We start from the raw sequence: 21,313 nt of genomic DNA, 5'->3' as shown, positions 1-21,313 counted from the left end.
CTCTGTATTACAAGCTAAGCGATTGGTAAATACCTATGGATTATGGGATGTCAGTATGTGTTTTGTCAAAGAACAACACTGTCTCACTTCACATTTTGATAAGATAGTCACATTCATAAAGATTCATAAAGATTGTCAACACTAACATATGCCAATACACAAGCAGAATTGACCTTTTTACGGGCTAGTTTCTTTGTCACACTATCCAAAGTTATCAAGATAGAAATAAAAACTGTGATTTCTCAACATTCAATTAACATGTATTATAGTGCAGAAAGTGTTTCAAAAGATAAGGATTTTTCAAACAACCTCCCCCCCCCAACTCCACCTGCCCCCCAGAAAATGACGAAGCTTCCTATCTTGCTAGAAAACTTTTAGACACATTGTCCTGATTTTGGGTAATGTCGACCCTGATTGTTCGAATTCTAATTTATTTCACAACCATAATTTTGTATAATTTAAGCAGATTCAACAATATATAATGAATTTTGTTTAAATTGACCGAAGGTTTACTGTATATACATGTACCTAAACCTCTCCAAAACAAAAACAAATTTGTATACATCTGAGGAATTTCTGTCACACCCATGGAAAGAAATTGGTTAAGTAAATGTGAAATGCTTTGTCTATGATTACAAACCTTGGAACCATAGTCCATCTTAAGAAGGTCATATTTTCCAGGAATTTTGACAAAATTGTCCCTGAGAGCCCAATCATTTTTTGTCTTGTCTGAAAATCTGAAAAATGCATCATTTTAGTTATGAACATGAAACATGTCTATCCTGTTTATCACAGATCATGAAGACACTTTGTTTTAGCTAGATTTGATAAAAATTCATTTTTATGAATTCTGGCTACTTTTGCTCAAAATGAAGTAAACGTGGAATATGCTAAGCAATTGCTGTGCTAACTGCAATTGCAGTTCTTAAGCTGTAAATGAGTAGAAACAGATATCCTGAAAACTCAGTGTCCTAACTGAAGCGGTTCTTTAGCTGTAAATGAGTAGAAACAGATATCCTGAAAACTCAGTGTCCTAACTGAAGCGGTTCTTTAGCTGTAAATGAGTAGAAACAGATATCCTGAAAACTCATTGTCCTAACTGAAGCGGTTCTTTAGCTGTAAATGAGTAGAAACAGATATCCTGAAAACTCATTGTCCTAACTGAAGCGGTTCTTTAGCTGTAAATGAGTAGAAACAGATATCCTAAAAACTCATTGTCCTAACTGAAGCGGTTCTTTAGCTGTAAATGAGTAGAAACAGATATCCTGAAAACTCAGTGTCCTAACTGAAGCGGTTCTTTAGCTGTAAATGAGTAGAAACAGATATCCTGAAAACTCACTGTCCTAACTGAAGCGGTTCTTTAGCTGTAAATGAGTAGAAACAGATATCCTGAAAACTCACTGTCCTAACTGAAGCAGTTCTTTAGCTGTAAATGATGTAACACAATGGCCTTATTACGTAATGATTACATGATCATTACATGATCCTGTTTCATTACTATTTCAAGATATGAATTTTATATTATATATATTAGTGCGACATAATCATGTTTTCCTGTGGTAGCATGTTTTCCTGTAGTAGCGTAAACAATGTTAATACTGTGTGTATCGTACATTAAGGGTAATGGGTTAACTGGACGATAATGGACCATGGAGATGACACAGGCTGATAAAATAAATGGGTAGGAAGAATGAACGTACGTGGCCGTTGGTCAAGAGCCAAATAGAGTACCATTTCAAGATGGTCAAAGTATCAATTAATACAAATCCATTAAGTTCAATTTACACAATTTGATTGTATGGATACAGGTCAGCCGACCTGGGGCAAAACAGGTGTGTTGACTCCCGCTGGGATGTTGTGGGCAGGGGAGTTGACCAATCGCTGACATTCATATGTCACAGGTATTATAAAAGCAGCCCTGGAGACTTGCGGAGGCAGTCAGCTCGGAGAACCTTTACTGACGCCAACCTGCGGTCTCCGGCTACCTTCGGCCATATGAAACCTAAAATGTTATAGGAACTTTCGAACTTTTCGCCAAGAAGATTACTTAGTTATACACCAGTGTGACGGGTCGTCGGTCCACTGTTTTACTATAGTTGTAACGTATCCTGTTGTTATTCTCGTGGAGCCATACCTGGTGAATTATGCTAAATAAAACTGCGAACCTTTGGAACCTGGGTTGTTGAACTTTTGTCATTTCAATACGCATATGAACACCTGAAGTGTTATAATGAGTAGAAACAGATATCCTGAAAACTCACTGTCCTAACTGAAGCGGTTCTTTAGTTGTAAATGAGTAGAAACAGATATCCTGAAAACTCACTGTCCTAACTGAAGCAGTTCTTTAGCTGTAAATGAGTAGAAACAGATATCCTGAAAACTCACTGTCCTAACTGAAGCGGTTCTTTAGTTGTAAATGAGTAGAAACAGATATCCTGAAAACTCACTGTCCTAACTGAAGCGGTTCTTTAGCTGTAAATGAGAAGCAGATATCCTAAAAACTAAAAAGTTACACAGTTCTTATTTCCTTTAGTAGTAAGCAAAATGCAGGTTCATCTATGTAAGAAACCACAGGCTTATTTTCAGGAGAGGTTTATTTTTGAGGCATTTGATAACTGATAAACACCTTAACATGTTAACCTCTTTTTTCTTGCCGAACATTTTTTTCTGTTCATTCACCCTATAGAAACCTAGACAAGTAATCATTACCATTTCAATATTTGCTTGGTTGTGTTGGAGATCACATTCACAATGCTAACAAATACATGAACATGACCTACTTTTTTGAAAAGACTTGCTTGGCTTTGTCAAGGTCACCTCCAAATGGTACCAGATTGTTCTGACCATTGTAGCCAACACGCCCCCATCGCTGCCAAACATAGTACTTGGACTTGCCTTCATTGAGGAGCTGGATGAGGTAGTACTTATTGTTGTTATTACTCACATTGGTCTGGAAATAAAGTCAAACTAAATTACTGATTTCTTACAACCATTTTCTCGTAAAGCTTCTCTTTTTAATCGAAAACAATTTTTTTTATTTGATATAACCTAACAAAGAATTTTGCTCTTTTTCAAAACACCTTCTGGATTAAGAGAGAGACAACTTATTATCTATCTATTTACATGTACAATTCCTAGTCAACAGGTGACTGTAGGCTACAAGGAGATAATTAGGTGATTGTAACTTACATGAACATAATTTTTACACAGTTATTATAAAGTTCCGTCAATGAAACTTCATTACATGGAAACATTGTTTATATATTCTTTCAGTTTTCATAAGAAACTGTCACACAGGTAAATCATCCTGTGTCTTATCTACTTGGTCCTGGGTTTGTTACATTAAAATGTTTAAGAAAGATGTTCTAGTTACCTGATTGAGCATACAGTCCCAAACATCTTTGCCCTCGGTAAAAACCTCAGCTTTTCCAGCTAGAGAACATTCTGGATCTACAGGTGCTGCTCCTTTCTTTACAATCACAGTCCTCACTATATCATAATAAATTAAAACACCTGGTTTTACCTGTATGTAACATACCTCACTACCCAAAAATCAAATGTAAACACCTGTTACTGACACTATCTCATTCCCTTGGGTCAGCCCAGGAACCTGCTAGCAAAGAATTATTCTTTAGACCTTTCAGTTAATCCAAAGAAAAGGTTTTAATATTTTAACAATTTTGATTCCTGTGACTGTGAATATGGTATTTGGTTATTTCTTTTCACACACTTTATTAGAATTTATGCAAAGAACCCAACAGTAAAATATCAAAATTCTTGGCCTTTTGGTTCATAATTAAAGAAATCGTTTGAAAGTTTTAACAAATTAGACTCCTGCATCCTGTGATCTTTAATATGTCAAGTTAACTTATCTCATCAAACTTTGTCAGACTTCAACAAAGGAACAGATGAACCAGTAAATTATGATTATACCCTTTTGGGAAATCAGAAGTCATCTGAAGGTTTTGACAAATTTTATTCCTCTGATATTGAATATGGGTCAAGGTAATTTCTTTCCACAAAATTTCTAGACCTTCATCCAATGAACCTGCTGAAATATCATGATTCTAGACTATTGACTATAACAGTGCAACATTCAGTCTTTTTTTATATAATTATAATATGTAACGGGCGTTTTACTTTAAATATGTAATTTTATTTGCATGGGATGGATAACAGTAATAAAAGAGATCTTGAAATAATGACGGATAAAAGAAAAGAAACCTAATCATCGACAACAAAGGCTATTTATAGTCTTTGGGTATTTACAAAGTGATCACATTCAATATAGAGGAGCGAGCACATGTTTTATAGGACCTGACTTATTTTGCTGAGATTATTCATCACTACAGTAAGATATGCTACTAACTTTGTGCATATCACCAGTTATTACATGTGATAACTCAGCGAAATATTGACATGTCACAATCAAGGCGATAAAATTCACCCGTGTTGTGTCTTAACATGAACTGAATGTCAAAACTGCGATCTAACAATGTTTACAAATGATGGAGTGATGCGGTAAACATGTATGCCACAAAGAAATGAACAGTGCGTTCATCTTACCACCAAATCATAGGTAAGTATTATATGAAAACAAAAATGTATTCGTGTTATGCCATCTATGATGATACAGGTTTTCCTGTACATTAATTTCTAGATGTATGAGGCATATAAAGAAGAAAACATGTATATACTGAGCTACTGAGTGGAATATATAAATCACTGAAATAAATCTGTAGACTCGAGGATGCATGCGCAGGGTAAGTTTTTTGTAGGTGAATGGTGGCTTGGGGAAAATAACATTTGTAGGCATAATGTTTGCATGCACTCCACAGAATAACTGTTCATTTCATCAATCTTTCAAACTTATCAGCCTATTTCAGCAAAATACCATACAAAGACAAATCTCAATAGTGTACATACAAAGATGAATCTCAATAGTGTACATACCAACAATAGTGTACATACAAAGATGAATCTCAATAGTGTACATACCAACAATAGTGTACATACAAAGACGAATCTCAATAGTGTACATACAAAGACAAATCTCAATAGTGTACATACCAACAATAGTGTACATACAAAGACGAATCTCAATAGTGTACATACAAAGACGAATCTCAATAGTGTACATACAAAGACGAATCTCAATAGTGTACATAGTGTACAAGACGAATCTCAATAGTGTACATACAAAGACAAATCTCAATAGTGTACATACAAAGACGAATCTCAATAGTGTACATACAAAGACGAATCTCAATAGTGTACATACAAAGACAAATCTCAATAGTATACATACAAACAATAGTGTACATACAAAGACGAATCTCAATAGTGTACATACAAAGACAAATCTCAATAGTGTACATCTCAATAGTGTACAAAAAGACGAATCTCAATAGTGTACATACAAAGACAAATCTCAATAGTGTACATACAAAGACAATCTCAATAGTGTACATACAAAGACGAATCTCAATAGTGTACATACAAAGACGAATCTCAATAGTGTACATACAAAGACGAATCTCAATAGTGTACATAATACAAAGACGAATCTCAATAGTGTACATACAAAGACAAATCTCAATAGTGTACATACAAAGATGAATCTCAATAGTGTACATACCAACAATAGTGTACATACAAAGACGAATCTCAATAGTGTACATACAAAGACAAATCTCAATAGTGTACATACCAACAATAGTGTACATACAAAGATGAATCTCAATAGTGTACATACCAACAATAGTGTACATACAAAGACGAATCTCAATAGTGTACATACAAAGACGAATCTCAATAGTGTACATACAAAGACAAATCTCAATAGTGTACATACAAAGACAAATCTCAATAGTGTACATACCAACAATAGTGTACATACAAAGACGAATCTCAATAGTGTACATACCAACAATAGTGTACATACAAAGACGAATCTCAATAGTGTACATACCAACAATAGTGTACATACAAAGACGAATCTCAATAGTGTACATACCAACAATAGTGTACATACAAAGACGAATCTCAATAGTGTACATACAAAGACGAATCTCAATAGTGTACATACAAAGACAAATCTCAATAGTGTACATACAAAGACGAATCTCAATAGTGTACATACCAACAATAGTGTACATACAAAGACAAATCTCAATAGTGTACATACCAACAATAGTGTACATACAAAGACGAATCTCAATAGTGTACATACCAACAATAGTGTACATACAAAGACAAATCTCAATAGTGTACATACAAAGATGAATCTCAATAGTGTACATACAAAGACGAATCTCAATAGTGTACATACAAAGACAAATCTCAATAGTGTACATACAAAGACGAATCTCAATAGTATACATACCAACAATAGTGTACATACAAAGACGAATCTCAATAGTGTACATACAAAGACAAATCTCAATAGTGTACATACAAAGACGAATCTCAATAGTGTACATACAAAGACGAATCTCAATAGTGTACATACAAAGACGAATCTCAATAGTGTACATACCAACAATAGTGTACATACAAAGACGAATCTCAATAGTGTACATACCAACAATAGTGTACATACAAAGACGAATCTCAATAGTATACATACCAACAATAGTGTACATACAAAGATGAATCTCAATAGTGTACATACCAACAATAGTGTACATACAAAGACAAATCTCAATAATGTACATACAAAGACGAATCTTAATAGTGTACATACAAAGATGAATCTCAATTGTGTACATACCAACAATAGTGCACATACAAAGACAAATCTCAATAGTGTACATACAAAGACGAATAGTGTACATACAAAGATGAATCTCAATAGTGTATATGTATTTTTTTCATCCTTTACATAAATTAAACTTTATTCCTGGTTTATTAAGTGTCCTAAACTTTTTGATATCTGAAATAGTTTTTTTTTGGTTAACCATATTAGCCAACAATGCAGGTTGAGATTAGATTTACAAAGTTCAGTTTTCTTTCTACAGCAAACAATGTCTAATAAAACTGATTATGACATACAAAACAGTGCCATGTAAATATAATAATTCCATTTGATCAAATTTGTTTGTTTGTGATATCTAAATTGCTTGAAACCTGTTGTTCCTATATTTCCCCGTGTCAGATATACTGCCATTTTCTACCTGATTAATACTTATTACAAATAAATTTTCTGAGTTCTGTAATTTTTTCATCTGAATTAACCATTTTTTCTCATTTTTGTTTTGTTTGTTTGTGTAAGGTACTCAGTGTATTCTAAATAATTTCTCCACTACTGTAAAAGATATTGTTTGTAACATAACCATATAATGCATTCACAAAATACACATTATTGTATGGAAAGGACAAAATTACAGGGATCAGTTCCTATCGGCCTTCATCAGAAAGAGGTGATGATATGATACCTTTACATATTGGAGGTAGTGGGGACATATGAATGCTAGGTGATTAGAGATGTACAATATAACCTGAATAAAGTGGCTCCTGTCTTATTCAGATCCCTGGTGTTACTATCTTTGATGTTTGGTCCTTATATATTTTTTTCTTAAACACTGTCAAAACTAATCTACAACTTAGTTTAGTTTAGTTTCTAATTGATTTAGAAAATGATAGCTGAAATAGCCAAGACAGGCAATGAAAAAAATATGGATTCTGGTCAAATTGTGTTAGATTATGAGGAGCCATATAAGTAATTAAGTTGTGATTTTAAACATCAGCCTAAGATGGTCGAAAGACTTTCACTAGACCACAAATATCCTGAACAGACTTGGCAACTGTTTAAAAAAAAAGAAAACACATCTTTGAAGTAGCATGTGTAATGACAAGTAATTGCTATATTATATTTTTTTCACTGTTTGAGTTTAGAATGAGCCTTACACATTGTATTTTGAATATGAAGATCCACCAATCCCTATAATTTGGAAACCTCTGTAATTAGGAAAATAGTTTGAAAAAATGTAGCATTACAATAATGGCGATACTCTCAACCCTTACTTGCTTGAACTTCAGCAAACTTTGTTTTTTATAATGTGTACATGTAAAATTGTCTGAATTGCTATCCATATAGGTACTGACTAATACATTTGATGACTTTGATATCAAAATTCCTGAATAAATCCTGTCAATAGATTTGTTAGTACATGTATTACTGATGTGATACAGTCTGTAACATGAACATCACATGTCTATTTTATTCAAACCTTCAACTATTTTGTGATGAAGTATAAATTGAAATGTTCCTAAGTGTACAAACGGATGCTTATATCAACTTTTTTTTTCTAATTGCTAACTTCAGGTATCAACACAGGACTGCTGTAGCATGGACTGTGATGATACTGAAGCATCCAAGTCAAGCAAGTGCCATCAGAACCAGCAAATTCTTCACTTATCTTTCCTCCTGATTATTTATTTGTATGGAGGGTTATGTAAAATTAAAATGATTTCATCTAAATTATCCGTTGTTGTTTTTAACTTTTAGTAAGTGTTACAACTAAACGCCTCAATCTAGTACAAGTAACTAGTTTTGGAATCACCATCATGATCTTAGCAATAATATTATTACTCTGAAAGACAAAATGTTTTGATAGAAATGTACAGACATATGTTTCCATTTTGATAAGACACTTACTACAATCAGCACATTTTGAGTGTTGTTGTGTCTAATTTTGAGAAATATATTAATTTTTTTACTAGTGTCTGTTACCATCCTTATACCTTTTTTTGTATTTACACAGAAAATGAAACCCGACAAGTGGAAATGTCAAATGATCAATCAAGTTTGAACTTCTTGGCCATCATATCAACTAAAATCACATACAGAATAAATATTGGTTTTATATTTCTACTACATGTAGTTTATGTTAATATGATGAACAAATATGATCACTGTCTACATCATAATTTGAAAAATACAAGTGCAGCTATAATAATTACAAGAGATATGATTAAAAACTGGAAGAAACATCTTAAATAAAATCTTCTGAAAAATTATTATGTTTTTTCAAACTGAGTTATCTACCCTAACATCTGAAAATAAATATTTAATAATGCTTGTAACTGCATTAAGAACACTTCTTCAATACATCAGAACTTACAAAATGTGTATAAAATAACTTTTCATTCAATTCTTCACATATCAAATTGGTTATAAACACAAATTAACCTTTTTCAAAATTTTCAAATTCTGGTTGCCATAGCAACTTTAAAATGCAAAAAGAAATAAATTTGTTTGGAAATTGTAACAAAGAAGCTTTTTCAGATTCCTATTATACATTCTGGTGGTTGACTAAACTACTAGTTTTGTTACGGTAAATCTGCAGGTATGTTTTTGAGGTCAGATTAAAAAAAAAAAAAAGTATATATAATATAAATATTGATTACAGGTCACCATGGTGCAACAATTGATGTTTTGATCCATTGATAATTACGAAACCACAATGAGTGTGTACCTAACGCATTTAATAATCTTATGTAAACAAATTCATGCAGGTGTCTGACTTAACAAGCATGGAAGACTAGGTTAATTGGATAACAGGTAATACACTGAGTATGAGGACATGCTACTTCAAGCCCAGCTTGGGCTGGACACATGCTATTGGTCAGAAAATGAAGCTGTTTTAACAGTCTGAAAATGTTCAATCCTACCTTTTCCCCATGAAAGCAGGTGATATGTTCAGTATTGGCATGATCTTTCATGGTATCTGTACCCACTTTGGTATCCAAAGGTACTTAATGATAGATTGCATACATCGACTTTGACATGAGGAAACAGCTATCATCATTTACAGCCAAAGAGAAACTGGATGCTATTGACTATGCCGAAAGACCCACTTTGACATCACAGAATCCAATATTTGGGCATGGAATAAAAAAGAAGAACGCCTTAAGTCCCAACCCCTGACCAGAAAGGTCAACAGAGAAAGCTCTGTATAATTTTGTATGCGAATGCTGAGATGCCGGCATTGCTGTCAGTATGACAGAACTGCACGTGCGGGTCATGCAGATCCAGAGAGGTCATAAGGTCACTGACTTCAAAGCATCAATGGGATGGGCTTAAAGTGGACTGGTCGTTGATGTTGACATGGAGGACAATTACAAGGATGATTACAACCTGTTTTGCCAATGAAAAATCTACTGAGACAGACTTGGATACTTCTTTAACAGTGACAATGATGAGGAAGAATTCGAAGGATTTCAGTAACGAAAGTGATCGATGACTGTGTTCAATAAAAAGTAACTTCAGTGCTATGAACTGCTTCCTACTTAGTGTTCTATGGAATTATCAGTTGTAAGCTGTTTATTTATATATATAAAAAGTAATGAATTGCATTAAAACATTCAAAATTTATTTTCTTCTTTGTTGTTTTTATCTCCAATCTATCATATGTGACTAACGACTCTAAATATAACTTTGTGAAGGGAGGTAATCCAATATGGCAGACAGAAAACTTGATATGACAACACCTAGAATGGCATGTTCCTATGTAAAGTACACACGCCCTTTAAGACATGACAGTTTTTGCCCAAAAAAGTGTGAACTGTACACACAAATTTACTGTATACAAACCTTTTCTTATTTAATGAAATATGGGCAGACAGAAATAAAATTTGGTAATTTTAACCATTTGTTATATTTAAAGAAAATGAGCTGGGAACCAAGGCAACAACCATGAATGAGTAAATTCCTGGCACATCCATATCCTTAGGTTCCTACCTCAGTAGTACACAATACTATGAAGTTTGGAAATTATTTTTTTTTATATTCACTTCCATCATTGAAAACATTTGCTAATGATTTTTCAAATATTCAAAATTCTGGTTGCTATGGTAACATCACTAATGGTAAAACATGATTTATGTCAAAAGGTGTTAAAAGATTGTATACCCATGTTTTTAAGTATATAGGGGTTGCTTACCAAAAAGTTGAGTGGAAAAGGGTATAAATCCATGTTGAAGGAAAATGACAAATTTTCTTCCATTTCATTAAAAGTACGTTGGAGTTAAGGGGTTAAAAGGAAAAGTTGATGCCAACACATGGATGCCCGACACTGTACCACAGTATTAGTATCTCACTTGGACATTTGGACCAGGAAAGATCAAGTTGAAACTATCCTCCTTGTATGACTTTTATGTTGAATTATCTAATTTGTACAAACCCTTGGATTCGCCTTCTTCCAACCGACCAGAGCCTTTGCCAGATTTTGCAGCTTTTCCTCCACTCTTTGTTGAACTACCTCCTGATTTTGTTACACCATTGTCAACTGGTTCTGCCTTGACCTTGCTGGATTTTCTTGCTGCAGCATCACTTTGGGAATCAGACACAACAGGTGTTTCTCCTGAAGGATCCTCAGCATCTGTAATAACAACATCATTCCAGCAATATATACATGAGTTTAAACAACAAGTCCTTGAACAGAGATCAGAGTGTGACACTGGGAGATTTTTCTCTGCTGTCATATATACACTCAGTGGCTATCGTACACAACGTACAATGATTTCTGTGAAATATTTTTAATACTTAATCACCATCTTTCATACAGCAAATTAAGATGATTTTTCCTGGAGGGATTATTGAGACACCTAAATTTACATCACCACTCTCGATTATACTTCATAACTTTGTATTTGTAATATGTGTTATGTACAGTTAAACAAGGATAAGTCGAAGTCAACGAGATGAAATGAAATATTTGACTTAAATGTGTTTCTATGATTGGAGACAATTTGACCCTATTTTCATCAGTTGTTTACCAGATATGATTCTCAATGCATCACATTAATGAATAATTAATAAATAAATGAAATTGTTTTGTAATTTTATTCACTTCAACATGTTAACAATGCTCCACAATAAACATCTATCCCTGTAGTGATTGTTCTACACTGATGTAAGATCGATAGCACTGAGGAAGGTTACGAAAAGGTGAAAGTCATGTGCGGCAATATCACTGAAGCATAACTTTACATGTACAGCACTGTAAGAGTGTAACCGTAAAACAGAATAAACTAAAACTCACAGTTTGTATATGTACATGTATATCGGTATACGTCTTTAAAATCATAAACAAATATGTCTATGACAAATTAGCATTTTTATCAATCTGCATCAGCGCAGTAGTTATCACTTGTTTCATCATTTTGGTTTCCAGCGGCCATGCACATCAAAAAGTAAACAGAAAACAGTAGATTTACGATCACCAGACTACAGTATATTTTTCTTGAAGTTAGGTAGCCTAATTCTTTATGTATTCTAACTTTGACTTGTGCACCTATGTAAACAGAGATTTAATGTTCAATAGCAAATTACAATAGGGCTTGTTAACACAGATACGGCCGACCAATCACACTCAATCATTTGGACCAAAGCCAGTAAATTCTCACTTAAGACAAGGTGACGCCTGAATATTCAACACAAAAAAGAATATCATGGTAGAATTTATAAGGGATGGACCGCAAAATATATTCTACACAAACTTTGTATGCAACTCAACAGTGTTCAAATCATCTGTGTTTAATTTACTAAGACAAAGAAGAGAAAAAATCAGGACCGAACAAAACATGTGACTTATCTGATTTAGTCGTTTTAAGCGTGTTTGACACTAGTTAGTTTTACTGTTTATGATGTAATTTATGTAATATTTTGTGTCAGATTTGAGACAGACTGCCTCAAATTGACAATTTACTTGTCCGTTCCGTAATTATTATTTCATTGATCGTATAGATATATATCTACATATGGAAATTTAAAACAATAGAAGTAAGAAGGAAGAAAGATGACAACCAGAGTAATCTGATGCATCACATCCTGGGCTTGTTTATATTAATTAGTGAGGAAATCTTCTGTATCAAGTAAGATGTGAAACTGCCAAACAATTATTCAGCATGCAGTGTACCAATGATTGATTCCAAATGTGGAGACAAAGAAGTAAATATAAGCAACCATTAGGTGGTTTATGGAAGTACAAACAGTAGCATTATCAGAGAGTTGAAGGCAATGGAAGTACAAACAGTAGCATTATCAGAGAGTTGAAGGCAATGGAAGTACAAACAGTAGCATTATCAGAGAGTTGAAGGCAATCATTGTAGCCACCATCTACAGCTTCAAATAAACCAAATGTATCATATATAATACTATGTGTTATATTGTTGAATATTGAATAGAATATTGCTGTAACCAAAACCTTCAACTATTGACAGGTATTTGAAATATAAAATGTAACAGTGACCTCAAGGATTCAGAGGTGGAATACTCCAGAAAATACATATAAAGAGTAGATAGAAGTTTAATGGGTGTCCATTCGGCAATCCCTCACTGCATTTATGAAATTATAATGACATTTAATCAGATTGAAACATATCTATCTCAACAATATACCCGATTTGATCCTGGCCACATTTCTCACTACATCTGTGACAAGGTTGGTCTGTTCCATCTTTGTGATATTCAATCTGTACGATCGTGCACAAGCTGATATATCTACTTCAGTCTCCTTCAGCTGACGAGCTTTCTCTAATTTGACGGCAACATCATAACTGTATGGGTTCCACTTTCCTCGTTCATCCTCCCACTGCCAGACATAGAAGCCTAACAATTCAGAAAGAATTCTGCATAATATCTACAGACAGAGGACAAATTCTGCATAATATCTACAGACAGAGGACAAATTCTGCATAATATCTACAGACAGAGGACAAATTCTGCATAATATCTACAGACAGAGGACAAATTCTGCATAATATCTACAGACAGAGGACAAATTCTGCATAATATCTACAGACAGAGGACAAATTGCAAATTCAGAAATGAAAAACCACAGAGGGCTCAAAGGTGTAAAACATAAAACATCACATGATTGTTAGAATTAGATGATGTGTGTCATTTTTATAGTAATTTCCACAATATTAATTTGTTATTGAAGCCAATGTGTTCCTGGTGACCTAATGGATCAAATATCTTAAACATATAACACTTGATACGGAGATAAGTAATAACCAAAACGAAAAGGGAGCAAATGTAATGAAAACTTCTTCCTTCAGAGCAAAAATAACATCAAAAAACTGTCTAAGAATCCATGAGGAAGATTCTGAAGCAAAAATATAGTACAAGAAATCCAGAGGGATCTTGGCGCCCAACATTGTTTGATCTTTATTTGCTCTTAGGTTAGATCTTTTCCCTTCTGTTCTCCTCTATTCTCCGATTTTGCTCTTAATGAGAAGACATTTGAACACTCCTTTGCAGAAATTGCATTGATAATCTTTACCTGCCAAATCCAAAATGGCTGTCTGGAAGCCATTTTTCCTTGTGATCAGTCCCAAAATCACACGAGAACAAGGAGAGACCAAGGGAACATCGTATAAAATTTGAGAGATATCCATTCCATACTTCTTAAGAAATAGCAATAACAATCTTTATCAAGTGAAATCCAAGATGGCTGCCTGTCTGCCATTTTATTTTTCTGATCAGTCCTTAAGTAATACAGGCAGAACTAGGGACCATGAGGAACCTACACCTGAAATCTGAGAAATATCTATAGAGAATTTCTTAAGAAATAGTGATAACAAACTTCTGAAGTCCAAATCCTAGATGGCCACTTGTGGGCCATTTTGTTTTTTTTATCGGTACCAAAATCACACAGACACAACTAGGGATCAAGAGAAGCATACACATGAAAATTTGAAAAAGATCTATTATGTAGTTATCAAGAACTAGTGATAACAAACTTCCAAAGTCAAAATCTGAAATGGCCGTCTGTCGGCCATTTTGTTTTTCAGATCAGTCCAAAAATCAAATTAGCATGACAAGGGACCAAGGGTAATCTACATATGAAATTTAAGAAAGATCCAATTTAGTACTTCTGATCACACGCGAAATCAAACCAGCACAACTAGAGACAAAAAGGAACCTACATATGAAATTTGAGAGATCCATCCATTACTTCTAAAATAACAGCCATAACAAATTTCAAAGACAAAATCCAAGACACAACTAGAGACTAAGGGAAACCTACTTAGGAAATTTAAGAGAGATCCATCCCATACTCTTCAAGAAATAGCAAAACCAAACTTCATTGAAAATATCCAAGATGGCCATCTGTCAGCCATTTCATTTTTACTATCAGTCCCATAATCAAATGGGCACAACTAGGGACCAAGGGGAATCAACATATGCAATCTGAGAAAGATCCACCCAGTACTTCTCAAGTAACAGCAACAAAGACGCACCACGGATGCAGGGCGATTTGAATAGCCCACTATCATCATTACACTAGAACACCAGCACAATATACAAACCAAGATCAAGATCAACAAGGTGAGACAAAAAGACAATATAAAGTAAACCTACAAAAAGTTCCTAGATTTTACAGGATGTTTTCATAATTTTTCATTGCGAATAGACAATGTTCTTAAGACATACATTTTTCCAAATGCAAATACTTTAAACTTCCAACATGAGTAAGACAAGGCTCATCAATTTTGATCATACCTTTGTTTTTTTCGTTAAATTATTTTATTAATTTTCAAAAGTAAATGGCCATAAGTTTGAACAAAATAATAAGTAGACAAAATCAGAATTAACCTGCATCTTATTTCTATACATACCGTTTAACATCTCTACCTGTTTAAAAATAAATGAGTGGACACAAAATTATGATTGCATGGTGAATGAATAAATAAATATTGGCACCAGGCGTAAGTACACAACACAAAGCACAACAGTTACCATTCTTGTCCTTTACACAACATCTTAAACGTCTCTGCCACCCAGTTTTCTTGTTTTTCTGGACCATTGGTTCAAATCTGACAGCAAAAGACGTTTTTCCAACATCAAAGTCAAGCTTGAAAACAAAAAAAAAAAGTTATTTTCATGAAAAAATAAAGAAATCAAAATGTTTTGAAAAAGAAACAAAAACCAGAGATCCCAGAGGGATCTTGGCACCCAACATTGTTTGATCTTTATTGGTTCTTTGAAAGTTGGATATTTTCTTTTCTTTTCTCTTTTCTGTTTTTGCCATTAATGATAAGACATTGGAACACTCCTTTGCAGAAATTGTGATGATAATCTTTACCTGCTTAATCTGAAATGGCCGCCTGGAGGCCATTTTATTTATCGTAATCAATCCCAAAATCAAATGAGCACAAGGAGAGACCAAAGGGACCACACATATGAAATTTGAGAGATATCCATTAAGTTCTTCTTAAGAAATAGAGATAACAATCTTTACTAGGTGAAATCCAAAATGGCTATCTATCAGCCATTTTGTTTTTCTGATCACACCCAAAATCAAATGGGCATAACTAGGGACAAAGGGGAACCTATACATGAAATTTGAGAAAAATCTATACAAGAGTTCTCAAGGAATAGTCAAAGTCAAAATCCAAGATGACCACCTGTCAGCCATTTTGTTTTTTCTGATCTGACCCAAAATTAGGGAAACCTGCATACAAAACTTTAAGAGAGATCTATCCAATACTTTTCAAGAAATAGCGACAACAAACTTCATTAAAAAAAAAATGGGCACCTGTTGGCCATTTTGTTTATTTGATCAGTCCCAAAATCAAACAGGCACAACTAGGGACTAAGGAGAACCTACATGTGTAATTTGAGAAAGATCCATCCAGTATCTCTCAAGAAATAGCTATAGCAAATGTTGTTTACGGTTGGATGACGGACAGAGAACGGCAGACACAAGGCAATTTGAATAGCAGATGGTGGGCTAAAAATTCTAAAAAGAGCAATTGTTTAAATCAAACCAGTTGACGATGATCCAAACAACAAAGCAGTATCAAATCCACTGACAATGACAGCACATATAGACTTCCCTAACAGGAACTTTACTCATATCCCAACTTAAACATATATATTATGTACTGAGTTGAGTTTGGTTAACAACTTTTTTTTTAGTGCAAGTCTGTTTGCATGTTATTTATTTAAAGCTGAAAATAACAGCTTTCTCTTTGATTGCATACCTGTCAACTTTCTCAATTCAGTCGGGAGTTTCCCAATTTTCACTCCCCTGCCCCGTCTCTCGATCGTAATGATCAAAATTGGGGTATTCTCCCGATTTCAGAGATCCTGCTAGGCAGGTCATCAGTAACTTTGCCATATTTGTCAAATCAGTATGGTTAACATCTGGACACATCATCAAGACCTAGCTAGGTGAGTATACTGCCGAATCATCTAATTAGTGTCACCCCATTCAAGTTAATCCTCGTTGACCGCTACACTTAGCAGCATAATTGTACACGGCTGATTGTGCCCATCCTAATTAATTGTAGACCATTAGTCAGGACTCAGGAGAAGGTCCTAGTAAATGGTCGGTTAAGATAAGGTCATTATACAGATAATTAAATAGTTATTAACATGTTTGTACTACCTATTCAGTCAAATAACAAATTTAACAAGAAAATGGTTTGTAAAATGATCTTATTGATGTAAAAATGTGCATGTGTTTCTCAATCAATACCAATAGTTTAACCACATCAGTCCTTAAAAAACAATGTATGGTTCTCCTCAAAAAACGAAAATGGTTAAACAGGAAGCAGCTTCACTTATACAAAAAATCAATGGATCTACACCAAATTTCTGGATCTACAATTATTTTCTAAATGTACATTTCAGGGTAAATAAAAAAATTCAAATATCCTGGACCATTAGATCTAGATCAAAACATTTTGAATTTGATTGAAGTATTCTCGAGACAGAGATACCCCGATCTCACTCAGTTACAGGTAATAGATCTATTTTCTCACACCTACTACTCTGAAAATTATTCAATATTTCATCAGAGTTTGTCATATCTTATGGGAGCCTAAAACTACCCACAGTCTTTTTACTTTTAAGCAATGTTTGGATGCTGTCGCATAAACAATGGAGTCCATAAATAAAAATACTGTACTACCTTTCAAGAATGTGCGGTCACATTTTCTATTTCATTTTAAATATGATTAATCAAATAGAATATCGTTGGAATTTTAACCATAACATAACTTACATTTGTTGGAATGCACGGGTGTAGGTGCCATGTATGCCTACACACGGATAAATAAAAAAATTCCGCAAAAACGCAAGTAGGGTACTAGACAGATCAGGCAAGATAAAAAAAATCTAGGATGGGGTTTTACGTGGGATATCCTTGTCTGAGGTGCGAAAAATACATATCCTTACTAACAACCAAACAGATAATCATAAATCTTTACAGCTATGTTGAGTGAGTTCAATGAATACTGAGAATTTAAAGGAAGAAACTCCAACTTGATCATTACTAAGCAATGAAAAAAAAGCAGCTATTTTTTCATTGCATAGTAATGCATGTAGTTTATCAATTTAAAGTTATCTAGAATACTGAATAAATATACATTTATTGATTTTTCCTTTGTGACAAATGTCGTGGCGCGCAGGATATCATGGCCAGTCAAAAATGTTGTTCACACACTTTTGTCCCTCATGAGAATTTTGAAAAGTTGGCAGGTATGTAGCTTAGATGAAGATAAATTTTATTCTCTGTACCACTGTGTTGTCAGTCTATGATGGGTCTTTCATTCAACCCTTATTTCAATTGTATTTGTAATTCCAAAAATGGATACAATCTTACCTCCTTTAAACCGTTGGCCACTGCAGCACATATTGAGTCATTCAGATTGCTGGCATATTGAGTCCATACATTTTTGTCACCTTCCCACTCCCAACGAACTGTACAAGAATCAATAGTTGTATCCCCTGTACCTTCAACACACGACTTCTTAGATGAGCTAGCATCCCCACCTGCTTCAGCATCGACTAAAACATATTTTAACGACAAAGTTATACTTTCGTTCCTTTTAGGAATATATTGATTTAATTTTTGGAAAAAAAAATTGTAATGGGGGGAGTGAAATTTCTGGGAGTAAAAGGTAACTTTGGGGAATTTGACATGAGTATGAACTTATCTCAATTGTGAATGTATCAAATTCATTATCGGTCCCCCAAAAAATGTCTTGATGGTAAAAAACAATAATATACGATCCTTGAAAATATGCCAATGTCCAATAAAATGCTAAATTTAAGGAAATTTCGATATCTAAATTAATTCATTCAAAGTGCCAGGTTTTAAAAACATTGAAGTACATTTGTGTAGAAAATTTTAGACTTATTGGTACACAAATTCACCCCCAAGCTACAGCAATGACTTTGTACACCGTCAGTCAGGATCCTTCGGACTACCGATTACCACGCAATTCCATTGTAACATAAAGAGAGCATGCCTGATTTTACCTTTTCAATAAATCGATATAATTCTGGTTTCATGTACAAAAGGACATAAGATCAACAAAACAACGTGAGTATACCAAAGTGGATGGGACGCGGGAATTCTCGAAACCGAATTGAATAAAATCCCTTTTCGTGAACCTCCAACATCTCTAAGTCCAGACAACGTCATCACATAAACGATCCGATATTTGTCCTACCATGTCACCTGGAACAAAGCGTTTCTCACCTTTCCTTTTCCGTGGCATTGTTTTCAACTCTTTACTTCACAAAGTTTGTGTACATTCAGCAAAATGATTATTACAGAGGTTTATGTATATTTCGAATTTAAGAATAATTTAAAGGAAACGCAATGCATTTAATGATAAATTTAATAAGCTTATACATATGTTATTTCAAAACAGATCTGATAGACAAATTCAATTTGTTCTATATTTTCAGATCCTTCATGCATATTTATACTTCATGAGTTACTTTCTTCTCAAATTTACATTCGTATGAATGGATTGCGCCTACGTAGTGATGATGTATTAAAAGACACAAAAGAATTGCTGTACTGACAACAAGCAACTGGGTGCGCTTTTAGTTCGTGAACAATATTTTAGTCCGATATCTGCTGGTAAATGCAACAGAAAACCTAAAGCTGGCGTTTCCGTTGAAGGATACGCGCTAACCCTCAATGGAATAAAAATAAAATAGCAACAAACAACAGTTGTGATGAAAAACAAACAACAATGTTAGTCCCTACAGTCACGTCTACAATTGTTGCTTGATGGTAGGAAATATCACGATCTATGTCGATTAGCCTGCCGCTGTAAAATGCACGTGTCAGAAATAAGAATATGGTCAAGAAGCGAGTTTCGCGTGAGTCCTATTCTTGTCGGTCTGTTGATCACGTTAGTCAAATTGAAGGATTTCATTAAGTCAAGAGCGTGTGGTTATTATCTAATGCTAGAAAGTCAACATTTATATCACCAAGTATAACTGCATGCGGAGTTTCATTCAAAGCTGTTTCCATTGAGAAACGAAAGAAGTCCCAAAAAGAGTGAGGGCTATTTGGTGGTCTATAGACTGTGCATAAAAGGATATTTTTACTTGGAAACAGGACCTCCATCCATCCAACTTCACTGGACGGAATTTCTACGACACGTGCACAGAAGACTGGAATAACGAAATAAAAGTAGTGTGTGTAAAATTAAAAAAAGTTAGGGTTATCAATGAAACTGGTTAAGAGGGGTTGCACAACATGTGATAATTTGATCACCGAGTACATCATACTAGACCACACTCCATTTACCAATTTCATGAGATTAATAAAGAAAACAAATTGTTTCTAAGTCACAACGCAGTGTGTCCGAAAGTAAAAACAGCCGATCGTCGCTCAGTAGGGCACTTAATCGTTACCCAGTCATCAAGTATAAAACAGAATTACATATATAGTTGCATATTTACAACACCGTTACAGAAGCACGCTCACCAAGTAGAGTTACAGAGAGTTCATAGAGGGCAGGAAATGAATTGAAAAGGGTTTACAAATAACAAGAAAAAAGATATAGAGGAGGGGGGGGGGGGGGTGCTGATTGATACAATGAAAACTGGTGTCAATTTGTACGTTCTTGTAACTGGTACATTATTCATTGGTATGTGAGGAAGATGAGATGGGAGGGTGAGGGGTGACCATTCCTGAAAAGTACATTGAAATCTGGTAACTTTTTGCAATAGGTACATTATACGATTGTTTGTGAGGAGGGAGGGGGTGGTTACGAGGGGAGGTGGTTGATTGCTACAATGACAACTAGAATCAATTGATACGTTGTTGTAACTGGTACATTGTACAATTGTATATGAGGAAAAAAGGGTAAGGGTTACCATTCGTGAAAGGTACATTAAAATCGGATAACGCTTTGTAATATGTATGTCATATGCTATTAATAGTATGCGAGGGAGGGTGGGGACTGATACAATGAAATCAGGTAACAGTTTGTAATAAGTACTGTTATGTTAAGGAGGGGGTACTGGTGCAATGAAATCAGGTAA

At 34.3% G+C, this 21,313-nt stretch overlaps 1 protein-coding gene across 2 annotated transcripts in view; it reads right to left on the bottom strand.

The window, feature by feature from the left end:
• LOC132561637 (poly [ADP-ribose] polymerase 2-like) overlaps positions 1–19,576 on the bottom strand; it is a 32,073-nt gene extending 12,497 nt beyond the window's left edge. For both annotated transcript variants that reach the window (XM_060226338.1, XM_060226339.1), the window contains exons 1-8: positions 19,506–19,576; positions 18,624–18,808; positions 15,752–15,866; positions 13,406–13,615; positions 11,187–11,384; positions 3,374–3,489; positions 2,781–2,950; positions 641–737 (exon numbers count right to left, since the gene is read on the bottom strand). In XM_060226338.1, coding sequence (XP_060082321.1) covers positions 641–737; positions 2,781–2,950; positions 3,374–3,489; positions 11,187–11,384; positions 13,406–13,615; positions 15,752–15,866; positions 18,624–18,808; positions 19,506–19,524 — 1,110 coding nt within the window. In that variant the 5' untranslated portion in view covers positions 19,525–19,576. The remainder of the gene's footprint in view (positions 1–640; positions 738–2,780; positions 2,951–3,373; positions 3,490–11,186; positions 11,385–13,405; positions 13,616–15,751; positions 15,867–18,623; positions 18,809–19,505) is intronic.
• Positions 19,577–21,313: the final 1,737 nt, after the last annotated feature.

The sequence above is a fragment of the Ylistrum balloti genome, unplaced genomic scaffold, assembly GCF_031769215.1.
Source record: "Ylistrum balloti isolate Yb309-2 unplaced genomic scaffold, AGI_CSIRO_Ybal_v1 Utg371248, whole genome shotgun sequence".
NCBI classification, from domain to species: domain Eukaryota; kingdom Metazoa; phylum Mollusca; class Bivalvia; order Pectinida; family Pectinidae; genus Ylistrum; species Ylistrum balloti.
The sequence above is the reverse complement of the archived record's forward strand: the minus strand, read 5'-3'. Positions and strand labels throughout refer to the sequence as shown.